This window comes from Aspergillus oryzae, chromosome 4, assembly GCF_000184455.2.
Source record: "Aspergillus oryzae RIB40 DNA, chromosome 4".
Taxonomy (NCBI): domain Eukaryota; kingdom Fungi; phylum Ascomycota; class Eurotiomycetes; order Eurotiales; family Aspergillaceae; genus Aspergillus; species Aspergillus oryzae.
In genome coordinates this window covers 2845924-2867168 of record NC_036438.1, presented here as the reverse complement: position 1 = coordinate 2867168, position 21245 = coordinate 2845924, and the positions used below count along the sequence as shown (strand labels likewise).

Here is a 21245-nt window from a genome sequence, read left to right as displayed (position 1 = left end):
ACCATCGAGGGCGGCTTCATGAGCAGACAGTCTAGCGGCCTCCCGTTAAAAGCAATAAAACATTCCCATTCAGAGTCGTGGTCCCGCCGCCGCGCAATGTCCGATACAAGTACGGCGGCTTGGGCTTATACCAAGTATGCGATGCTCTTCTTCGTTGCCTTGATTGTCACCTGGGTTCGTAACTACTATGCTCAACTCTAGGTGAAAATATGGCTAATGGTTCGCAGGTTCCTTCGACGGTCAACCGGGCATATTCACTTGCCTATCCTAATTCCCACAACTTTGCTCTGAACTATGTATCGAGCTTTGTTCTTCCGCTCCAGGGATTCTGGAACAGTATTATCTATATGTCCATCTCATGGCCGGCATTCAAGACGGTTTATCGGGATTTCAGGAGAGGCAGTCTAGTGAGAGACCCTGGATACAGAAATCGAGAAGAATACGAAGGACATGTAGAACAGACTTGCAGTTCGAACGACAGTGTTCGTCGTTTGACTCGCTAGTTCCAATACTATTTGGATCCGCGGTATATAAGTATTCAAAGTTCATGGAGTAAATAGGGCATATGGAACCCATGGATATCAGGTAGATGAAGTGATTGTAAAGTAATATGTTGTTGGAAATAAATTATCCCATTCAACTACCTAAAAATGTCCGGACACTAAGAGGTGTCTCTATAGAGTAATCTATAGGTGAAATTCTGGTTGACATATATGCATATACATAGGCAATGCAAATCCCACCATCGACACCAGCGTCATGACGATAGAGATGATGATGAAATAACGTAAAGTCGGTTAACCCCTTCCAACGAGAGACTGGCACCCACGCATGCTGTACATCTTGCCGAACGAAGAGAAAGCGAAGGCCTGGAGTAGGTACTGTGTATTTGATCATGTAGGGTCGATAATCTCTCGGACCCACTGCAGATCTAAGCCGATCATGTGACTGACGCGTTCCCTTGTAGGACATTGGCCTATACCTTTCAAACCATACTTATCCACACAACACGATCACATACGCCAGCCAAAAGACATAACAGAAAAGGAGGATAGATTGGAGTAAACTGGACCGAGGAATAAAACAAAGACAATGGCCGAAGATAACAGCAACAATCTCAATCCCTCCAGACAAGACGCTTCGCCCTCTCCGCCCCCACCAGCGCCAGTCCCTCTAACACCCGGCCCGCGCGCTACCGTGCTACAGAAGACATTCAACCAGGCATTGTTGCGTACACTGCGAGCAAATTCCTATGCCAACTTCTCCGGGTGCTTTCCCACCCCTGCGAAACATGTTCCGGCGAGTCTAGAGTCGGTTTGGAGACAGCTGAATGCGAAGTTGGAGGAAAGTGCAAGGGCTGAGTTCGAAGATATCATACACGAAAGAGATGCGATAAGGCAGTTGAATGAGTTGGATAGGTTGATGGGGGAGGCAAGACATAGGAGAGATCGTGGACAGGGACAGGGGGATGTTGCGTATGGCTTTCTTTTTTCCTTTGTCTTCGTTTTCTTTTCTTTCTTTCTTTTTGGAGGCCTTTTCCCATCAATCTTAAGAATTTATCATGGAGCCAACTTTGCGCTAATTTTCCTTTTAGGCCCCATACGCTGACTCCAGAGGAACTATATCGCGCACGTCTTGCTCCGCATTTGCAGGAAGCTCAAACGGCTTTGAATGAGAACATAGAGTCTACCCAGAACCAAAACGTGGCGTTGTCTCAGCGGGTCCAGTCTCAGAGATCAGAGATTGAGGATCTGCTGTCAAGCCTTGAGTCTGTGGTTGCAGACTTGGAGGGTGCTGCGACAGCTGCTACGCAGTTTAGTGCGGAGAACAATCTTCGCAAGGAGGCTTTACAGATGGAAGAAGAAGTCAAAGCTAGATCGGACATATGATTGGTGACTACATGCTTGTTGTCTATGGCGTGCAGAACGTGACCATGCGCGAAAGAGCTGCATTACTGACCTGATAAATGGGACAGATTTACGACAGTAGTGCTTCCATATCCCGGGGGCTTACCCACCCGTCATCCACCACATCTTTTGCAACGATCATAAGCTCCTTAAATGCGGTGGCTTTGAGCTGTTGCAATTTGTCTTTCTGGCCTTCTAAAGCGGCTGCCAGGGCTTCCTTGCATGTTCCATCACGTTCTTCGTCTGCATTCCCATCTCTGCGTGCGAGAGCTGCGGCGCCTCGATAATATGTTTGAGCGTTCCGGAGGAGAACAGTGGCATTTTGTTGAGCCATGGTGTATTCCCACGGAGACATGCCGAGTCTCCACCTGTTCATCTCTACGTCTCCTCGTGCAACATGAATTCTGGGCAGGTTATCTGCATCAGGAAGTTTGGAAGCCTTCGTCAAGGCATCCAAAGCAGCTGATAGCGATTGCCACCGCAAAATTAGTGAATTTTTAAACACCTCATGGTCGTGCGAGGGAGGCAAATCCGTAACGGCCGTGTTGAACGACGTGAGCGCATCTGCTTTGCTGCAGAGGCCTTCGGGGTCCGCAGAGAGGTCTAGATCAGGACCAAAGACATGTGCGATTTCTGTTTGATAAGTTTCAACATCGATTCGCCCGCTTCGGTACAACACCTCGTTCAGAGCGCAGGTAAATTTGGCACGGGCCAAAGATGCTTCGTAGTGTCTGCTAGAACCCTCAACGTATGCAGAGATCTTCTCTTGGAGCAAGTCTGCAGAGGATTCTTCAACCCAACCAAGTCCGACTCCGGGATTAAAGGTAAGCAAGTTGCAGAGAGTTGTGAGCGTCTCCAACTGTGCCACCGCTGTGTCGACGAGGGTATCCTTGGTCACTGGCTCAATCACAGCAGCCCATTGCTCTTGTTGATCAGAAGGCCTCGATTCACCTGCATTCTCTGTGCTTTCCTGCATGGTTTGCTCTTGCATTTCTTCCTCGCGTGGACCCACATTTCCAGACTCCATCAATTTGATCTGTTCCTGCATTTCAGTATAACGCATCTCTTGAATGATGAGACAACGTTGGAAGAGCTCTATTGCCTCCTGCAGGTATTTGACTGCCCGGCAAAGCTGTGTGTCAGACGGATGTTTGGTATCCGTGACTACCTCAGCAAGGCTTGTGAGCACTTGAGCGGTGTTGAATAGAGCATCCGCATTGTCTTGATCTAGATTGAGGGCCTCCCTATGAGACTGTAGTGTTATGTTCAAAATATCTGCTAGTGGAGCAGGCAGCTGTGCAGCCAACTTGGGGTGCTGGGTGATTTCATATTGAACTCTTGCTCTATTTGATGGTAAGCTTATGTCGCTGATTGCAATGGCGTGCCCACTTATGCATCTAACTGTGAGGATAGAGCTGGCTGCTTACATACTTGTTGTATGCCAAGTCAAATGCATGAGGGTACTTTTTAAGGCCGTTATCATAAGTTGCAATGGCGCGCATAAAAAAGCGCATAGATTTTGCTGCGTCACCAGCTCGCCATTTTTCGCCAGCCTCTTCCTGTTCGACGCCAACTGCACTAGTTTAGCAATGGCTGCAACGATGGTGGATTCTACAGTCTCTATCCATCTAGGACATAGTAGGACAGTGATGCAAGTCTGGGTTCCAGAAAGACTCACCAGCTAAGAACTCATCTGCAGTCTCAGGAGCCTGTCAAGAATGAGCAAGCGCATGGGTAAAGGGAAATGTCTGAATGTCGTGAATACGGTACCTGTTGAGTGGTTTTCCTTTTGTTCTTAGCTTTGGAGTCTTTCAGAAGAGACTTTGGCTTCGGCATTTTACACCAGACAACTTTTTTTTATAGGTTTGAAATAAGTATCGATTTTGAAAGGGGTTTAATGAATTTAAAAATCGGAAAGTCCTGTAAATACTTGTAGTTCCTGTGTGTTTTTTTAATCGTGAACAAGGGTTCGTGGGAAAGAATCGGTGATCCAAGACCGCTTTCTACACCGCTTATCCTATCACTTGCTGGAGGTAATCTACGAGTGGTGTATGTAATCAGTATACTACATAGTACGTATAGCTAGGTAAAGTAGTGCTAGAAATCCATGAAGTCATGGCGGGGGCGAATTCCACGCTGTTGGTTCTTAACGCTTGACCTTAATATATATATATACTGTACTAGACATATTCAGGCTACTACTGATAGAAAGGAAAAATGGAAGAAGAAGATTATTTCTATGATACCTATCCGGTCCCACCCTTCCCCAAAGACATGAAGACCAAGATGCTCAGCTTCTAGTTTCCACTATAGTCGCGGGTGTAACAGAGGATCAACCTGAATGGCTGCCAAGGGCCTCTGCACTGGCAGTCTAATAAAATATATCTATGTAGCTGTACGTACCTAGCTGCTGAAAGAACGTGGAACCTTTGCTTCAGATGCTACTTAAACCAAAGAAGGGGGGGGCGGCAAAGAAAAACATTTCAACTCAACATCCTCACTTAGTCAGCAAATTGACTGTGGTAGTTACGTATCTCCGTTTTGTCTTCTTTACTGTTAACACACGTTAACACACTGACAGACAGGGAAAAAAAAGCACCCTCTGACTTAGCTGAAGAACCCTTTTTTTATATTCTTTTATTATTTTCCAAGACAGGAATGGATGATCAGCATTTTCAGGATTACCATAGGGTCAGTTTGACGGAGTATTTAATCGTGTATTTAACCGTCATCCTTACACATCATGACTACGCCAATAGATCGTTGGTTCTGGATTAAGATTGAACTATATATCTTTCTTTGTTGTAAAATCCTCTTGAAGAAGAAAGAAAGGGTATATAAAAAAAAAAAAAGGGAAAAAAAAGGAACTGGTCAACGGCCAACGATTCCCGCGTGGCCGAGTTTAATCCTCTTGAGTGCACACAGTAGCAGAGAGAGACCCACATTGTCATCCGTTGCCTTCGGCTCTCCTGAATCCTCTCCTGCATGTCACTTGGTCTACGTACGGGTCTCCTTGGCCTCAGCGACAAGCCCTCTCTCCTCTATCTGCTCAATTTCTCACTTTAATCCTTTCCCAGACCTTTGATTTAGTTCTAGGTCGCCCCGCGATACATTGTACTAGGGGTCAGAGTCTCACTCTGTATTTTAAGGTATGTTTTAATTGACTGCCAGTTTTGCCGCTTGCCCCATATGATCTGTACAGTCTAATTTATTTCCGCTTACTATCATTTACCCCTTATCCATTCTAGTAATATCTTCTTTTATTTATCGTGTTCGCGAAATTCGAAATAAAATTTTTTCTGCAATGTACTAACCTCGGCAGACTGCTACCTGGGTAGTTTAGCACTCGTTTGCCTACTCTTGATTCTCAACCACAGCCACTCATTGTTTTCGGTGGTCGGCCTACAAGGACCCTTGTCACAGTACCAATATTATCATGGCTAGACATCACTCGCTTGATTCTGAGAGACCGATCATGGCCCCTTCCGTAGGTTCACCGGTTAAGATTCATCTGTGTTGGACCGGATTCTCTGACCATGGGTCTAGACTCGAGCGTCGAAAAGATTTTCGACCGTAAGCGGGAACCCTTCGATTGCTTCGTCAGGCACCATTGGAAGCCTACCAAGCGGCGATCCTCGTTTGGCTGAATTCCATCACTTGCGTGACGGACTGGAGCGCCTGGAGAATAAACCTCTTCAGAAGCAACGCTTCGTCCCTACTCCCGAAAAGAGCGATAACTTGAGCAAGCTGGCGCTGAGTGCGAAGGTGGAACGAGCACTTGACCGGAGAATGACTGGCCAGGATGCTATCATGCGCAAGCCAGTTTTGAACGAGAAGGCCGCTGCTGAATCTACAAGCTCGTAGACGATCTGTGGTCTACCCGATAAGTTTCGTATAAACGCCTTGAGTTGATATCTATGTTTGGTCCTTAAATCTTTTCATTTTCATTTTTTCTTTTCTGAGCACCTGTTTCCCTGAATAATTCCCTCTGCTTGCTCATATTGCGTGATTCGCGGCTTTCTTTGGTGAACCTTGTGAATGAGTCTCTGTACCTGCTATACGTCATCGTTGATGAGAAGCTTGCCCTCTCATGTCCATCATACCCCTCTTCCAAGCCAGCTATTTATTTCCGATGTTATGGTCTTTTTTCTTCTCCTTTCTTTCTTTCTTTCTTTTCTTTTCCTCATCCATTGCGACCTTCTGATTGAGTTATCGTCGTCGATGAGTGTAACTACTTACTCAGAAGTGTCAATAGACCTTAATGTGACTGGTGTACGACTATAGTTCTTCGTTGATGATAGTCATCTTTTCGATAGAAGCAGTTTCAGCATGCCTCAGTGGATGGTTGCAAGTTCTGATTTGGTCCCTTAGATTCCCCTACAGTTGAATGTAGGAGCTGGAATTCTATTCGCATTGGCTGCTATACTGACGGGTGATTCACCCAGGTTTCGGTGATGTAAACGGAATGCCCGATGGAGATCTACCCGCAAGTTAGGCAGGCGGTAAGGTAAGGAAATGGGGCGCTAAGAGGCGCCGCACTGCAACCGACCTTTCAAGTCCATGGTCAACTCATTTTGCAAACTGCTAAGCATCCCGTCGACTTTCCCTCTCTTTTCCTCTTTCCTACTCCAGCTGTTAGCTACCTACCTACCACCTTCTTATCCCATTCTCTTTTCGACGACTCGCCATTCATCAGATTTTCCCTGTTGATTACCTTCTCCCCATCGATCTTCGACGTGTTCGGTTCCTTTCGATTATCTTCCCTCTTTCCCGCCTTCTTCGCAAAATTGACTTGATTGGAAATCGCACAAGAATCTTCCTCTATCTCTCTTTTGCACCACTACGACGCAAACGCTTTAACGCAGACTTTCTCCTTTACCCTCATCTGTTGCATCTATAAGGGTCTATTGATTATTTTTCTAGCATTGTGAGAATTGATCTTCCCCACTTTTTCTCCTGCGATACACTTGGCCTTCAAATTACTGACAGACATGATGGTTTAGTCAAAGCGAACGACGAAAAGTCACTGGATTTTTTAGCCTCTACTCTTCATCATATAGAGGCTCATTGGTCATATACCTCTACTTTCTACCTCTTACGACACCCTAGACAATCTCTGCTTCTATCCCCATCCCGACCTTCAACAGCTTCTTCGATAACACAATGGCCGATACTCAAGCCCCCGTTAATGGCAATTACCCTGTGCCCCACGCCTATCATGAATCTTACAATCATGCCCATGCTGTTGCGAACAATGCCTCGAATTTCCAGCCAGCGCAATCTACCACTCCCACCAATGTCCCTTCTAGTGAGCAAAAGAATGCGATCTCTAAGGATGAAGTTGGTTGGTATTTTGTTGAGCAATACTATACCAATATGAGCCGTAGTCCGGACAAGTTGCATCTTTTCTACTCTCGGCGCTCGCAGTTGGTCTTTGGAACTGAAGCAGAGTCGGTTCCTGTTGCTGTGGGTCAGAAGGTGAGTTGACTCTCTTCACTCCTATGGGTTTTCTCCCATTGAACTCCATCATTAATTTTTCACTCCCCCTAGGCTATCAACGAGAAAATAAAACAGCTTGACTTCCAAGACTGCAAGGTCCGGGTTTTGAACGTGGATTCTCAGGCGTCATTTGACAACATCTTGATCTCAGTCATCGGTGAGATCTCCAATAAATCCGAGCCATCTCGCAAGTTCATCCAGACCTTCGTTCTTGCTGAGCAACCCAATGGATACTATGTTCTCAATGATATCTTCAGATACTTGGTTGATGAGGAGGATATCGTAAATGAGGAGCCCACTCCCGCTGCGACTGCTGCATCTGCTGCGCCTGCCGAGCCTGCCGAGCCTGCCGCAGAGCCGGCTGCCGATGAACCCACACAGCCGGAGACTGAGAGTGCTCCGACTGTGGAGTCCCAGGTGGCCGACGAAGTCACAGTCGCCAAGGTGGACGAGAAGCTTGACCAGGCGGAAGAAAAGGCCGAGGAAGAACAGCCAGAGGAACCTGCACCTCAGGCCAATGGAACCGAGGCCCAGACCAGCGAGGATGTTCAAGAACCTGTCGCCTTAGCTGAATCTGAAGCCTCCAAGACGGAAAAGCCCGCCGCCCCGGAGCCTACGCCTGCCCCAACAACACAGAAGGAAAATGTCGCTCCGGCCAAAGAGCCTGCTGTACCCGCCAGAGCCGTACCAAAGACCTGGGCCAACATTGCCTCCAAGTCGGGCGCTACTGCTCCTGTTGTGCCTGCCATTCCCGTTGCTCCGGCTAAGCCCGCACCTGCTACCAGCTCCGCCCAGTCGGTCCCTGCTCCTGCTGCTGCGGCTGCCACACCTACTCCTGCTACTGATAGCACTCCTAGCCAGCCTCCATCCAATGATGGGTCTGGCTGGCAAACTGCCGGTCACGACCATAAGAAGACCCAGCCTCGTGCGAGTGATGACCAGAACGTTATGGCTTATATCAAAAACGTTACTGATAAGGTCGATGCAACATTGCTCAAGCAGACTTTGTCCCGCTTTGGAAAGCTCAAGCACTTCGATGTGAGCCGTCAGAAGGTAGGTTCTGTCATGAAAACTCAATCGCTCGGAAAGTAAACTAATTTTCACCAGAACTGTGCTTTTGTTGAGTTCGCTGACCCTGCCGGCTACGCCGCTGCTGTTGCTGCCAACCCGCACCAGATCGGAACTGAGCAGATCTCCGTAGAGGAACGCCGTTCTCGTACTAGCGCCTACGGGGGAAATACTAACTACGGCGCTGGTCGGGGTGGCTCTGGCCGTGGTCGCGGCGACCGTGCCGGTAGCCAGGGCCGTGGTGGCTTCCAGCGTGATGGTCGTGGTGGCTTCGCTCCCCGTGGCCGTGGCGGCAGTGGCAACGTCAACGCTAAAGCCCGCAACCAGGCTCAGGCTGCTTAGAGCAGATCACTTCTTCTCCTTTCTCTGATAAACCCGAGAGGCAAAACAAAAAGAAAAGAAAAGAAACGAAGACTACAGGAACTAGGGTGAAGATTATTTACTGCATGCGGTTTTTTCTTCTTCGCCCCTCGCTTCTCTTCTTTCTCCTTTTCTCCCTCTCCTGTTGGTCATTCAACTCTTAGTCCTTCATCCTGGCCCGCAACAGCATACAGGTTCAGATGCTTATGGCGACCCAGGGCATGTATTACTCCCTCTTATTGATAATGACATGTGTTATGTGACCCATTCATCTGTCACACTGCATATTAGCGGTTGGAAAAGTTGTTCTTTCATCTTTCGTCAACAGGGCCTTTCCCTATTGGTCCGTGCTTCCATGACTCTTTTGTTTCTATGAATGTGTTGTCATGACCTATTTAACTATTTCTTGCTTCTAGCATAGCGAGCTCAATGCCCGTATTGTTCTCTTAGGGTCTTATTTCTATTTTGTTTACGGTTGTTCCAATCTAACTTCTTTTCTTTATGTCTCTCTTTCTTCCTGGCATGCTTCATCTCATTTAGAAACTGTAATCTGGGTGGTGGCCACTGTCTTCTTGTCTTTTTACTTTGATATACATGTTTGATACATGTCCTATTCATGGGGAGCTCAACGGTATGGGTGGCGAACGACTGTTTCCCTTTACAGGCACAGTGACCCTTACTGAGTTACACCTGGTCTAATTCGCCCTGCCAGAAGGAGGGAAGGAACGGCTGCCTGCTTTTTAGTCGCACAAGTGTTATGAATCGTGCGGGATTATCTGAAAGTGAATACAAACTGTTCATCCCGGCTCCGCTCCCTTTGTGATTCTACAGATATGGAGTGTCTCCCAAACCCTGGTAAAATATATGTGGCATTGGTAAAAGGTCAGTGAACATGGTAGGAGGAGGGCTTTGGTCGAACTGATCCAGGTGGTCTAGATAGAACAGCGTTTGTTTGCCAGGTTTCTCAGCTTAGGTAAAGACTGGAGTTATAATGAGTATTGCAGGAACTCACGACATTGGATCGATACCCATTACCCACATCGAAGATAAGTGGGCCGGAGGATCAGACAGGGAGGTATGTACATACATTGTACCTCAAATGAGTACTTAGGAGATTGATAGCTCCTAGAAAGTTCCATTGTGGCGGATGGGGACCTCGGGATGAGTATTGTACAGTATGTATGTATGGTACTGTACGGAAGATCCCCATTCCGCCGACAAGGAATGGTGGAGCGGAACGTTCTAGATTGATGGCCTGAGGCATATCAAAAGTGAATTAGATCGGAGATCAGCTTTGGAGGGGGAGGGGCAAAAGAAAAAGGAAGAGGGGGATTGGTAAAAGACGAGATAGAAATTTTAAAAATTGAAAAATGAAAAAAAAAAAAAAATAGGTCCCGAATTGGATGAACTAGTAATTTTTTTCTCTTTCTTTTTCTTCTTTTTCCTGAGAGAGAACCATGGATTCAAGCCAGGCGTGTATCTGGTATCGAGTAGAAGAGACTGGAAGATCCCCGTCGAGACAAGGCGGAGAGAGCGTGGAAGTTGCTGGATCGCCGTAGAAACGCCCGCACCGAATTTTTGTGTCCCTCAGCCAAACATTAAGTTCTCCGCCCCGTCGCTTGCGGTAGCTTTTCTTCTTCATTCATTCTCACACTTTTCTCCTCCATTCTTCCCATCCTCATCCATCTATCCTAAGTCTGTTTTCCCTTCTGGAGCAGGTCTTTTTCTTTTTTCTTTTGAACCTCACCCTCCCATCGTCCCGTTTCTTTCTCTCTTGATTTAACGATCTTACGTTGCTGTACCTTGTGAGTCTTGTCCCCACCTCCACTGGAGTGAGGAGAGCTGCTGCCAAAGCTGAGAGTTATTCTAAACTCTTCTGGCCTCGCCGCGAGTTTCACGTAGATAGTGAATCTTTAAGGGGCCTGTATCCGATTTGTTTGCAGTAGACCTATGACTAACACAACATTGACGTGGAATAGAATATAACTCACATCCCTCATCATGTCCGAGACTTTTGAGTTCCAGGCTGAGATCTCTCAGCTCCTTTCTCTTATCATCAACACTGTCTACTCCAACAAGGAGATTTTCCTGCGTGAACTTATCTCCAATGCCTCCGATGCCCTTGACAAGATCCGCTATGAGTCTTTGTCGGACCCTTCCAAGCTCGACTCAGGCAAGGACCTCCGTATCGATATCATTCCCAACAAGGAGGCCAAGACCTTGACTATCCGTGATACCGGTATCGGTATGACCAAGGCTGTAAGTCAATCTCGTCTCGGTTGCCATTATATGTCTACACAGACCCCAATCTAATCATATCGCTTTTGTATAGGACCTGATCAACAACCTTGGTACCATCGCTCGCTCTGGTACCAAGCAGTTCATGGAAGCCCTCTCCGCAGGTGCCGATATTTCCATGATTGGCCAGTTCGGTGTTGGCTTCTACTCTGCTTACCTTGTCGCTGACCGCGTCACTGTCATCTCTAAGCACAACGATGATGAGCAGTACGTCTGGGAGTCCGCTGCCGGCGGTACCTTCACGCTCACCCAGGACACCGAGGGTGAGCCCCTTGGCCGTGGTACCAAGATGATCCTTCACTTGAAGGATGAGCAGACCGACTACCTCAACGAGAGCCGCATCAAGGAGGTTGTTCGCAAGCACTCCGAATTCATCTCTTACCCCATCTACCTCCACGTTCTGAAGGAAACCGAGAAGGAGGTTCCTGATGAGGAGGAAGAGACCAAGGAAGAGGAAGGCGATGAGAAAAAGCCCAAAATTGAGGAGGTTGACGAAGAAGAAGAAAAGAAGGAGAAGAAGACCAAGACTGTCAAGGAGAGCAAGATCGAGGAGGAGGAGCTCAACAAGACTAAGCCCATCTGGACCCGTAACCCTGCTGATATCACTCAGGAGGAATACGCTGCCTTCTACAAGTCTCTCTCCAATGACTGGGAGGATCACCTTGCCGTCAAGCACTTCTCCGTTGAGGGTCAGCTCGAGTTCCGTGCCATCCTCTATATTCCTAAGCGTGCTCCTTTCGACCTCTTCGAGACCAAGAAGACTAAGAACAACATCAAGCTCTATGTTCGCCGTGTCTTCATCACCGACGACGCCACCGACCTCATCCCTGAGTGGCTCAGCTTCATCAAGGGTGTTGTTGATTCAGAGGACCTTCCTCTCAACTTGTCCCGTGAGACCCTGCAGCAGAACAAGATCATGAAGGTTATCAAAAAGAACATTGTCAAGAAGACCCTTGAGCTCTTCACCGAGATTGCTGAAGACCGTGAGCAGTTTGACAAGTTCTACTCCGCCTTCAGCAAGAACATCAAACTTGGTGTCCACGAGGATGCTCAGAACCGCCAGACTCTCGCTAAGCTGCTCCGTTACCAGTCCACCAAGTCGGGTGATGAGGTCACCTCCCTCTCTGACTATGTCACCCGCATGCCTGAGCACCAGAAGCAAATCTACTACATCACTGGCGAGTCTATCAAGGCTGTCGCCAAGTCTCCTTTCCTTGACAGCCTCAAGCAGAAGAACTTTGAGGTTCTCTTCCTGGTTGACCCTATTGATGAGTACGCTTTCACTCAGCTTAAGGAGTTTGATGGCAAGAAGCTTGTCGACATCACTAAGGACTTCGAACTCGAGGAGTCCGAGGAGGAGAAGGCTGAGCGTGAGAAGGAGGAGAAGGAGTTCGAGGGCCTCGCCAAGAGCCTTAAGAACATCCTCGGTGACAAGGTTGAGAAGGTTGTTGTCTCTCACAAACTTGTTGGCTCTCCTTGCGCCATCCGTACTGGCCAGTTTGGTTGGTCTGCCAATATGGAGCGTATCATGAAGGCCCAGGCCCTCCGTGACACCTCCATGAGCTCCTACATGTCTTCCAAGAAGACCTTCGAGATCTCTCCCAAGTCTGCTATCATCAAGGAGCTCAAGAAGAAGGTCGAGGCTGATGGTGAAAGCGACCGTACCGTCAAGTCCATCACTCAGCTTCTGTTCGAGACCTCTCTTTTGGTTTCCGGCTTCACCATCGACGAGCCTGCCAGCTTTGCCGAGCGCATCCACAAGCTTGTGTCTCTTGGTCTGAACGTCGACGAGGAGGCTGAGACCTCTGAGGAAAAGGCCGCTGAGGAGGCTCCTGCCGCTGCCACCGGTGAGAGCTCCATGGAGGAGGTTGACTAAATGCTTCGGCAGCAGCGGAAATGAAATCCAACTGCTTTTACGACCTATTATTCAAAACTGTTCCAGCGGTATTTGCATCAGGGTTAATCTACATCACTGACTCGCATTGCTGTTTCATTTGGGACGGGAGAAAGGTGGTTCCTAGTCACGATGTGATTTTTAATCTTCGGGCGTTTCGAGCGTTTGTTTTCCATATCATACTACTTTAAATTGTTACGTCTGCTCCATGACTTTTGCTTTCGCTCACTTCTCCACCTTCGGATATTGAGTGATTTAGACAGGTAGAACTTTTCCCTTTCGAATAAAAGCCAAGGCTTCAACTGTTACTAGGTCTCTTGTAAATTCCTGTATATATTTGAATAAGTGAAACACTAATGACCGTTCTGAGTAGAAGATTACGTGAACCAAGCTACCTTTTATGTTCCCTCCCTACGCGTAGTCTAGCTAATATTTCAGCGATCGAAGGAATGAGGCGCCTTTTCATAGCTTAACAAGCAGCATGAAACCCGGCCACCGATATACATACATTCCATAACGGTTAGAAGGTAACGTAGCAGAGAGATGGAAGGCAGTGAACAACAGATCAATAAATACAACAGGCAGAACTCCATCCTCTGTCAGTGCATAAAATTTGGCCATGCATTCCGTTATACTTATTCTCGTTATGCATGATTCGTAGGCTTTGAAGAAACAGGCATAGAACAACGAGGGACATACGAATCGAGAGGCAATGCCAGTAAGGAGGTAGCTATGCAGGGACGCTACATGATGACCACCGCCTCGCAGAGACGGATCCAGTCCAACACACTTTTTTCCTTTGCTGCTCCATCCAAGACAATGCATATCTAGCAGCTAAGTATCCCGAGGCGCAAATGCCGTGGTTAGCGTATCTCCTTAATGGCCGGTGCAATGCCAATCAAATCGCCACTCAGAGAAACTTCGTGGGGATAATCCCCAAGCCTTCGCAAGGCACAACGCAAGTCCTCCGACAACCCCGAAACTACCCACAATCTGGATAATGGCCCAACCTCGTCGCTTGAGGTCTTCGGACCACCAAACTAGACCCAAGGGATCATGGGGGCTTATCCGTGCAATACGACATTCTACCCTCTTTCCGTTTTGCGTCCGAACTAAGAGACCGCCACCTGCTTTCTCCACGGGCACACGGAGACCGCAGAAGCCAGGAGTCTGTGAGATAGGTACCAACGAGCCATCTACAATACACTCGCCTAGTCGTTCTGTGAGCCAGACAGCACGTTCCCCCCTTGCTATGGTGGCGTATCTTTCTCGTTCATTACGTAGGCTTTGTTGAAGGTCAGATGCCCACTTTGCCAGCTGCACCCGGGCCAGCCTCTCTTCGTGACGAGTATAGTCGGATATTCGAGCCATGGTGTAACTGGAGGAGCCACCCCGTAAAGTATGAACACCGGGAAGGATACCATTTGGTAAATCGTCCTGCTGCCAATATGACTGCTCTTGTTGCCGTAGAGCAAGCTTCTTAGCAGATAAATGTCGCATCCAGGCTATATTTTCTCGGTCAAATAACATCTGTACTAAGTACATTAATTCGGACGCCATTAAAGGCTGGATGTAGTCTGGACTCATCAAGGTGCTGGCCTCCATCACGTCGTCATCGTCGGACTTGGCGGACGAAACTGCAAAAGGACACTTAACATTGAGCCTGTCGACTTCGCCGAGGGAAGCATCCCCAAAGAGGAAAGGTTTAATGTTGGCCTCTTGGGCTTGCTTATGAAATGTGGATTTGAGGGCCGAGATTCGACTGGATGACATGAGATCTGATTTAGATACGACGGGAATGACGTTCGTCCAGTCGCATAGCTTTCGGATAGATTCGATATCTGTAGAAAGGGTATCTGAAAAGACGTGAGCCCGGCAAATCAGAACAGAGCAAAAAGGGAGGCTCATCGCGTACTCTCGGAGATGAGGTATAAGACAGCGTCAACCTGGGCACCGCCGTTACCCGCGAGCATACTCTGGAAATCATGATTGGCCGAGTTTAGGGACGTCATCGCTCGGAGCAGCTGTTGACGGATATATTGTACGACGATGTCAGTTTGCGCTGCACAGTCCAACTCGTTGGGCTGAGGATCAACGAAACAGAGATTGCGCTCAAGGACTACATCACCCATGCTCCGTCGTCTTCGCAAAACACGCGAGTCTTCTAAGTCTGACCACCATACGGGATATGGTTTAGTGCTAGCGTAAATTTCCGTGACAGATGAAATGCTGCGTGTCTGAAAGGGTCGGGATGAAGAACCAGGTGAGCGGGACGATTTCGAGGGGGGCAGGGAGGGAAAGGGGTCAACGTGAACGATATCTTCGCAAGCTTGAACGATGGATTTGATGAGAGAGGTTTTCCCAGTGCCTAGGTACAGGTTGAACTTAGCAAATATTCCAGTGATCTATTCCTAACCTGATCCATACTTACCAGGAGCACCCGCGATTAGCACTTTCAAACGGCCCAGTGACTTTCCCCGCTCTGTAAAAGGTCTTCGACTGGGCATCCTAATGCTTGGCATTACCAACTGAGATGCGCTATCAAGGCATATATTGGACGGTGTCGGGAAATCGTTATCTTCTTCTCCTGAAGCGACAACCTCACTGCTTACATCATCGGTGATCGAGATGTCATCAAGATGCCTCAGGGACTGATTTGAGAATGACTTGGGGCTGCTAGGGAGAGAAAATGATGGGTCTTCCGGGTTGCTGAGATTCGACGGCGTCAATGGTCGGGGGGAAGTGCGATCGGAAGATGGTAAAGAAATTTCCAATTTGCTAGCATTGAGTAAATCGCTTGGTTTAAGAGTCGACTTGCGGCGAGGCCACGAGGTAGCCCCGTTTTCACCATTATCTAGATGATCGCGGGGAGGCGGCTGTTGTTGCGGTTCGATCGGAGTCGTGGAATCAGGGTTTCCACCCGAAAGATAGGGCTCGCACTCAGAGGTAAGGAGATTGGCATCGTGGATGGCTTCTTCGAGGCTTTGTACACCATACATACTTTCCCTTGGAGGGACCGACTCATCGGGAGAGAGCTCCTCCTCCGCATCGTGATCACGACTGCGGGCCAGGAAGAAGGTCGCCGGGGCAGTATCGCGGGGGGCGATCCACTGCTGTTCGATGGAGGACTTGCGGGCCCTCCGCAACGCGATATCCGGGACAGGCGGTCTCATGGTAGGTAACAGGTGAGGAGAACTTATACAAGGTCCCCGGCATGTATATGGAGAAGGACGGCAGAAACATGAAGAAGACGACAGTTTTGGCCGAGGTGATGCGCGGTGATGCGACGTTGTTTGTTGAATGCAATGTCCATGTTATGTTATGTCATGTCATGTCACGTTGTTAAAGTCACGACCCCTCCAGCAACCCGAACCCCGCATTGGTAACAAAATGTCCAGTATCCAGTAGGCACGTAGGTAGGTAGTATGCTAGCTACATGGTCAAGCCAACGGCTCTATACATACGCACTATCAGCTACTACTCTTTCATTCGCAGAATGAGAACCATCGTAGTAGCAAGAGACTTGGGTGGGGAGGGCTGGTTTGGTAGCGCAGGTAACAATGTTCTTATCATTAGTCATTCGCATACTAGTTAGGGTACTGCCGATGCTTCCTCCTTCTTACTAGTCGAACATTCCACGGGCTACCGAAGCTATTAGGCTAGTCGGGAGCCTGGAGGGTAGTTAGACTAACCATTAGTTGCATAAGTCACTTGAAGCGAACCACAGTAAACCACCTTTACCCTGTAATTCTAGACTACGACGCTAGAGAGCATCGGTGTCGGGGGAATCTCCTCCGTTTCATACTAAATTAGAGAGAAGAATAAAAAAAAAAAAAAAAAGAAAAAGAAAAAGAAAAAGAAAAAATAGAAAAAGAAAAGAGGAAAAACAGCCAATTTATCCGTTGTTAATTGGTTTTTGATCTGTAGTTTTTCCTTTCTTTTCTTTTGACATCTCCCGTTTTCTGGCTTGGGGTGACAACTGCCAAAGTGTGTGTATATATATATACATAAGCACTACTAGTTCGGTACATTTCGAACCTGAAGGATGTAACTGCTAACTACTGACTACCATACAAGGGATGCGGTTGACTACTGCAGTTTCATCATTCCACAAAAGTTTAACCATAAAAGTAAATTTTTTCTCTGTCTAGTGGAATTTCCGAATCATGAAATTTAATCCAGAAGCGCAACTGCCGCGTCCCCTCACTCTTTGAAAGAAGTAGTTTGAGCGAAATGTTTCTTTGAACAAAGGTTGATAAATGACACTCGAATAATACAGTCAAAAAGTCATATGACGATAGGTAGTCCTGGACCATGATATGTACGTCTTCCCAGATCGTATCGTATAAATGGCATGAAAGGAAAGTGTTCTTGATCGTTTCAAACCTGGGACCCCCAATTCAATACGGAGAGAACTTCCCTCTCTCCAGACTGAGTTTGCCACTAGGTAACTGAGAACGTTTCCGGTTGGCTCTTTCGATTGAGGCCTAAAGAGTAGTCTCTTTTCCAACGGACCCATCGACGTCCATGGTTGGACCGGGAAACAATTTAGATCAAGTCTCGCTCCCCCTAAGTATGTATGTAATACCTTTTGAGGGTCTACATCACGCAAGGCCAAGGCGTACAATTTATTTGCTATCATTGTGCTTAAGGGATGTATCGAGGAAGTATATATATTATCTGAATGAATCTTCTCTCTCCTAGAATTCTTATCGATAACAAAATACATACGGAGTAAATAAGTTCCAACTGTATAAATGATTTCTCCTCTTCTCTTCCCGTCCAATCATGATTAATTACCTTCTTTAATTGGTTTAGTTCCTTGAAAGGAGTTACTCCGTATTTAGTAGTAGTGCGTACTAGGTACTAGAAGTGTTCCGTACATACACAGTACAACCCTTTTTTTTCCCTACTGTTTTCCTCCATCCTTTTAACCTTTTTTTTTTTTTTACATAGCCTGGGCTTTTCTCTCACATACACACACACACACACACACACAGAGAGAGAGAGAGAGACAGAGAGAGAGAGAGAGAGAGAGACAGAGAGAGAGAGAGAGAGAGAGAGAGAGAAAGAAAGACCGAAGATGTAAACCAGAAAGAAGTTACTTATTCATATATACATACATACATACTGATAGAGACAAGAATGATTCTAAAAAATAGGTAGGTATAAATATACTAGTATGTACCTATACTACAAGTACTGTACAGTGTTACCGATGTATGTACCTTGTATTTTTCATTTTTTTGCCTAGCGTACCTTATCGAACTAAACCCATCGACGTTAATTTCTATATCTCCGCCCGTCGGCACAGAACCACCTTCCAGGACTGGTCTGACTTAACCTACTTACTTAACTCACTCACGAGGTAACGAAATAAACTAACAAAACTGACTTCCCATATGTTGTCGCTTGCCCGATCGGTCTATTCAGCTCGTGTTCAACTCTACTCTCGCTTGCTCTTTCATCGTCTTGTCCCCACTAGATCTATATCCTGCTCTCATTAATTTTGTCTTCTGCCGTTAATCGACGTTTGGGATTCTATTCATCTTGTCTTCCCACGGTCGCCATGTCTGCCAGTCGATCTTGTTGAGCTGACGCTCCATCACTCATCTCGTTTTATTACCATTTTCAATATCTTTTGCTTCAATCCCCCGAAGTCTTAATCTTGCTCTGTCCTATCGTTTTGCTAAACTCTTCCCTCAAAATTACTCCCGAGTTGCAGTCCTCATCGTGAATCTTGGTTTTCGTTCGGCGACGCTGCGTTACAGACTACAGAAAAGGAGAAAGGCTTCGGGGCAGTGGAGTTAGCCAATCTTCAACACAGAGAGAAACAAACGAACCAAAAAAACAACAAGAAGAAAATCAAGAAGAAGAAAAGAGATACGGTAGATGAGTTCCGCCATGGAGCAGGACAACTCACTTTCCTGGCCGGATATTACCGCCCCCGGCGACGATGAATTCTCCAACTTCCTTGAATTTGGAATGCATTTCCCCGACATGGAGGGGCACGGGCCATCCGACCAGCACCCTCCTCGTTCTATCGCTCATTCCGTGTCGATGCCTACCTCAACTGCTCCTTCGGGCCAGGAACAGCTTATGCGTATGGAGACCGATGCGGTGGCCCCTCAATCATCGTCGTATGACCGCATGATGGGCGATTTTCCCATTGAGCTCTCCAGTCAAGTTCACCAAAGCCAGTCGCACGGCTCTATTCCAGCGCCTTTCTCCGATGCCCCGGTGACTCCGGCGTTCTATGCCCAGAAACCTCCACATCCCCAAATCTTTAATCACCAGCAATTGCAGCAGCCGCAGGAGCAGTCACACCATCATCATGTCCATCATTCGCAACCAACTTCCCAGCCTTACGTACCTAACGGCCAGCCAGTGATACCTCCGACTCCTAATAGTATTGAAATGCAAGGAAGCGCGGCCACATACCCGCAACGTGTGGATGAGAATCATGACATGTACGACCGGTACGCTCGCATAAATGAGGAGCAGGTAAGCGAAACAGTCAACCTGCCACAACCCCACTTCAATATGTGCATGGCTAATGCTCCCTCCCTCCATTACAGGCGCTCTACACCCCCTTGGTGTCTCCCGCCATGACCCCACTGGAGACCCAATTCCGGCTGCCAGAGTATACAATTCCTGGCCAGTACTTTACCCCTCTAACCTCCCCCGCTCTCGAGGCCCAGAATGCGAATTCAACCGGCTATCCGTTTCATTCCGGTCATGTCTCGGACATGGGTTTTGTGAATTCACCCATCGACAGTTCCATTCCTGTTTCGTCGTCCCCTAATTCACCTGGCTTGATTCGGAAACACCACCGACGCCGACCATCAAACACCAAAACATTTTCCGCTAGGGCCAAAAAACAACAATCTCCTTCGGTGCGGCCTCAGACACGCAAGAAGTCACTCCTGCAAATCAACTCGGATGAGGTATTGAACGGCTTCAGCCAACATCAAGGTGGCCCGAGGTCACAGCCCTCCACTGGTAGCGGGCTGCGATATGGAAGCAATGAGAGTTCTGGCCAGGATTCCGTCTCCCCTGAACCCCTGTCTGAACCCCTGATGCCGCCCCCAGCTCTACCCACTGCTCGGAGGTCTCCCGCGATTGCTCCTCAGGCGGCGCAATCGCAAACCAACGAGCCTGCGACTCCGGCTATGTTGATGCGCATTCAGCGGCCGCAGCATAGTCCAGCCGCAATCGGCCAAGCGTCAGGCCCTGTGTCGTCTGAGTCACAGGATGATATAATGGAGGATGTTATTCTCCCAGAAGCAGCTACTCCTACTACCCACTTCTCCCAATCGCAAGTGGCCCGCATAGACACCTCCCTGCGAAATGGTCGTACGGATGCAGCATCCGTGATCACCCCAGCTCTAGAACCCAAACCGACTCCCTTGGCTGAGCGTACCCCAGGTTCAGTAGCTCCTAGCCCGCGCACCGTCGCTATGCCTTCTCCTAGCGGGCCGGTAGGCAAGAAATCAGACACACCCAAACTAGGGCCATTGGGTAGAAAGCGACAGAGTCTTAGCTCATCTCAACCCAGTCCGAATCTACGCCCTAAAATAAGTCCTAGCATACAACCATTGGTCCGAGGAGAATGTAAGTGAAAAACCAAGATTCATTGATTAATGTAATCATCTAAACTGACTTCATCTCGTTTAGCAGGTATATCAAGTGAGACATCGGCCTTATATCTAGCCTCCAAATCGAACTACCAGCATATTTTGGATGGAACCCTTCTCCCTGGCGTATCCTATCCTGAAGCGTTAGCCGAAAATTTGAGCTCCAAGCGGACGAACCATAAGCTTGCAGAGCAAGGCCGACGTAATCGCATTAATAATGCGCTCAAGGAAATTGAAGCTCTAATTCCCGCTGAGTTTGTCAACATGAAAAATGCGAAAGATGCTACGCCTTGCAGTCTGAAAGGCAGTGAAAAGGAAAAAGAGAAACCCAGCAATCAGCAGATCAGTAAGGCCAGCACTGTGGAAATGGCCATTGATTATATTAAAGCATTGAAGAAGGAACTCGAGGAAACGAAGGGCAAGCTAGAGGCTGCTGAGGCTCGGCTAGGCGAGAAAGAGACTTCTCAAGCCCACGACGGCGACTCAGTTAGCCCTGAAAATGAGCAATTGGAAAAGCCCGGCGAGGTTGTAGGTGTGCTTACAAGCCCTGCAACGAATGGCCCTGCATAGTCTTACGATGGA

At 47.8% G+C, this 21245-nt stretch overlaps 8 protein-coding genes across 8 annotated transcripts; 5 read left to right on the top strand and 3 right to left on the bottom strand.

Annotated features, from left to right (window-relative positions):
- Nucleotides 1-1092: 1092 nt before the first annotated feature.
- Nucleotides 1093-1889, top strand: AO090102000616 (PMF1/NNF1 family protein; the record flags this gene model as incomplete). Its single annotated transcript, XM_001822711.3, has 2 exons — nt 1093-1475; nt 1595-1889. 2 exons carry the CDS (start codon nt 1093-1095, stop codon nt 1887-1889), a joined length of 678 nt encoding a protein of 225 aa, XP_001822763.3.
- Nucleotides 1890-1977: 88 nt separating this feature from the next.
- Nucleotides 1978-3743, bottom strand: AO090102000617 (uncharacterized protein; the record flags this gene model as incomplete). Its single annotated transcript, XM_023236744.1, has 4 exons — nt 1978-3250; nt 3339-3480; nt 3586-3616; nt 3678-3743. The coding sequence occupies 4 exons, from the start codon at nt 3741-3743 to the stop codon at nt 1978-1980; spliced, it is 1512 nt and encodes a 503-aa protein (XP_023091888.1).
- Nucleotides 3744-5343: 1600 nt separating this feature from the next.
- On the top strand, nt 5344-5771 carry AO090102000618 (uncharacterized protein; the record flags this gene model as incomplete). Its single annotated transcript, XM_001822713.3, has 2 exons — nt 5344-5394; nt 5454-5771. 2 exons carry the CDS (start codon nt 5344-5346, stop codon nt 5769-5771), a joined length of 369 nt encoding a protein of 122 aa, XP_001822765.1.
- Nucleotides 5772-7070: 1299 nt separating this feature from the next.
- On the top strand, nt 7071-8816 carry AO090102000619 (NTF2 and RRM domain protein; the record flags this gene model as incomplete). The annotated part of the gene is made up of 3 exons (XM_001822714.3): nt 7071-7385; nt 7458-8459; nt 8514-8816. 3 exons carry the CDS (start codon nt 7071-7073, stop codon nt 8814-8816), a joined length of 1620 nt encoding a protein of 539 aa, XP_001822766.1.
- Nucleotides 8817-10835: 2019 nt separating this feature from the next.
- Nucleotides 10836-13008, top strand: hsp90 (chaperone Hsp90; the record flags this gene model as incomplete). The annotated part of the gene is made up of 2 exons (XM_001822715.3): nt 10836-11093; nt 11167-13008. 2 exons carry the CDS (start codon nt 10836-10838, stop codon nt 13006-13008), a joined length of 2100 nt encoding a protein of 699 aa, XP_001822767.1.
- An 894-nt stretch (nt 13009-13902) lies between these two features.
- On the bottom strand, nt 13903-14799 carry AO090102000621 (uncharacterized protein; the record flags this gene model as incomplete). The annotated part of the gene is made up of 1 exon (XM_023236743.1): nt 13903-14799. The coding sequence occupies one exon, from the start codon at nt 14797-14799 to the stop codon at nt 13903-13905; it is 897 nt and encodes a 298-aa protein (XP_023091889.1).
- Nucleotides 14800-14930: 131 nt separating this feature from the next.
- On the bottom strand, nt 14931-16199 carry AO090102000622 (uncharacterized protein; the record flags this gene model as incomplete). Its single annotated transcript, XM_001822717.3, has 2 exons — nt 14931-15394; nt 15458-16199. 2 exons carry the CDS (start codon nt 16197-16199, stop codon nt 14931-14933), a joined length of 1206 nt encoding a protein of 401 aa, XP_001822769.3.
- A 2731-nt stretch (nt 16200-18930) lies between these two features.
- AO090102000623 (phosphate-sensing transcription factor PHO4) lies at nt 18931-21233 on the top strand (the record flags this gene model as incomplete). The annotated part of the gene is made up of 3 exons (XM_001822718.3): nt 18931-19530; nt 19605-20640; nt 20707-21233. 3 exons carry the CDS (start codon nt 18931-18933, stop codon nt 21231-21233), a joined length of 2163 nt encoding a protein of 720 aa, XP_001822770.1.
- Nucleotides 21234-21245: the final 12 nt, after the last annotated feature.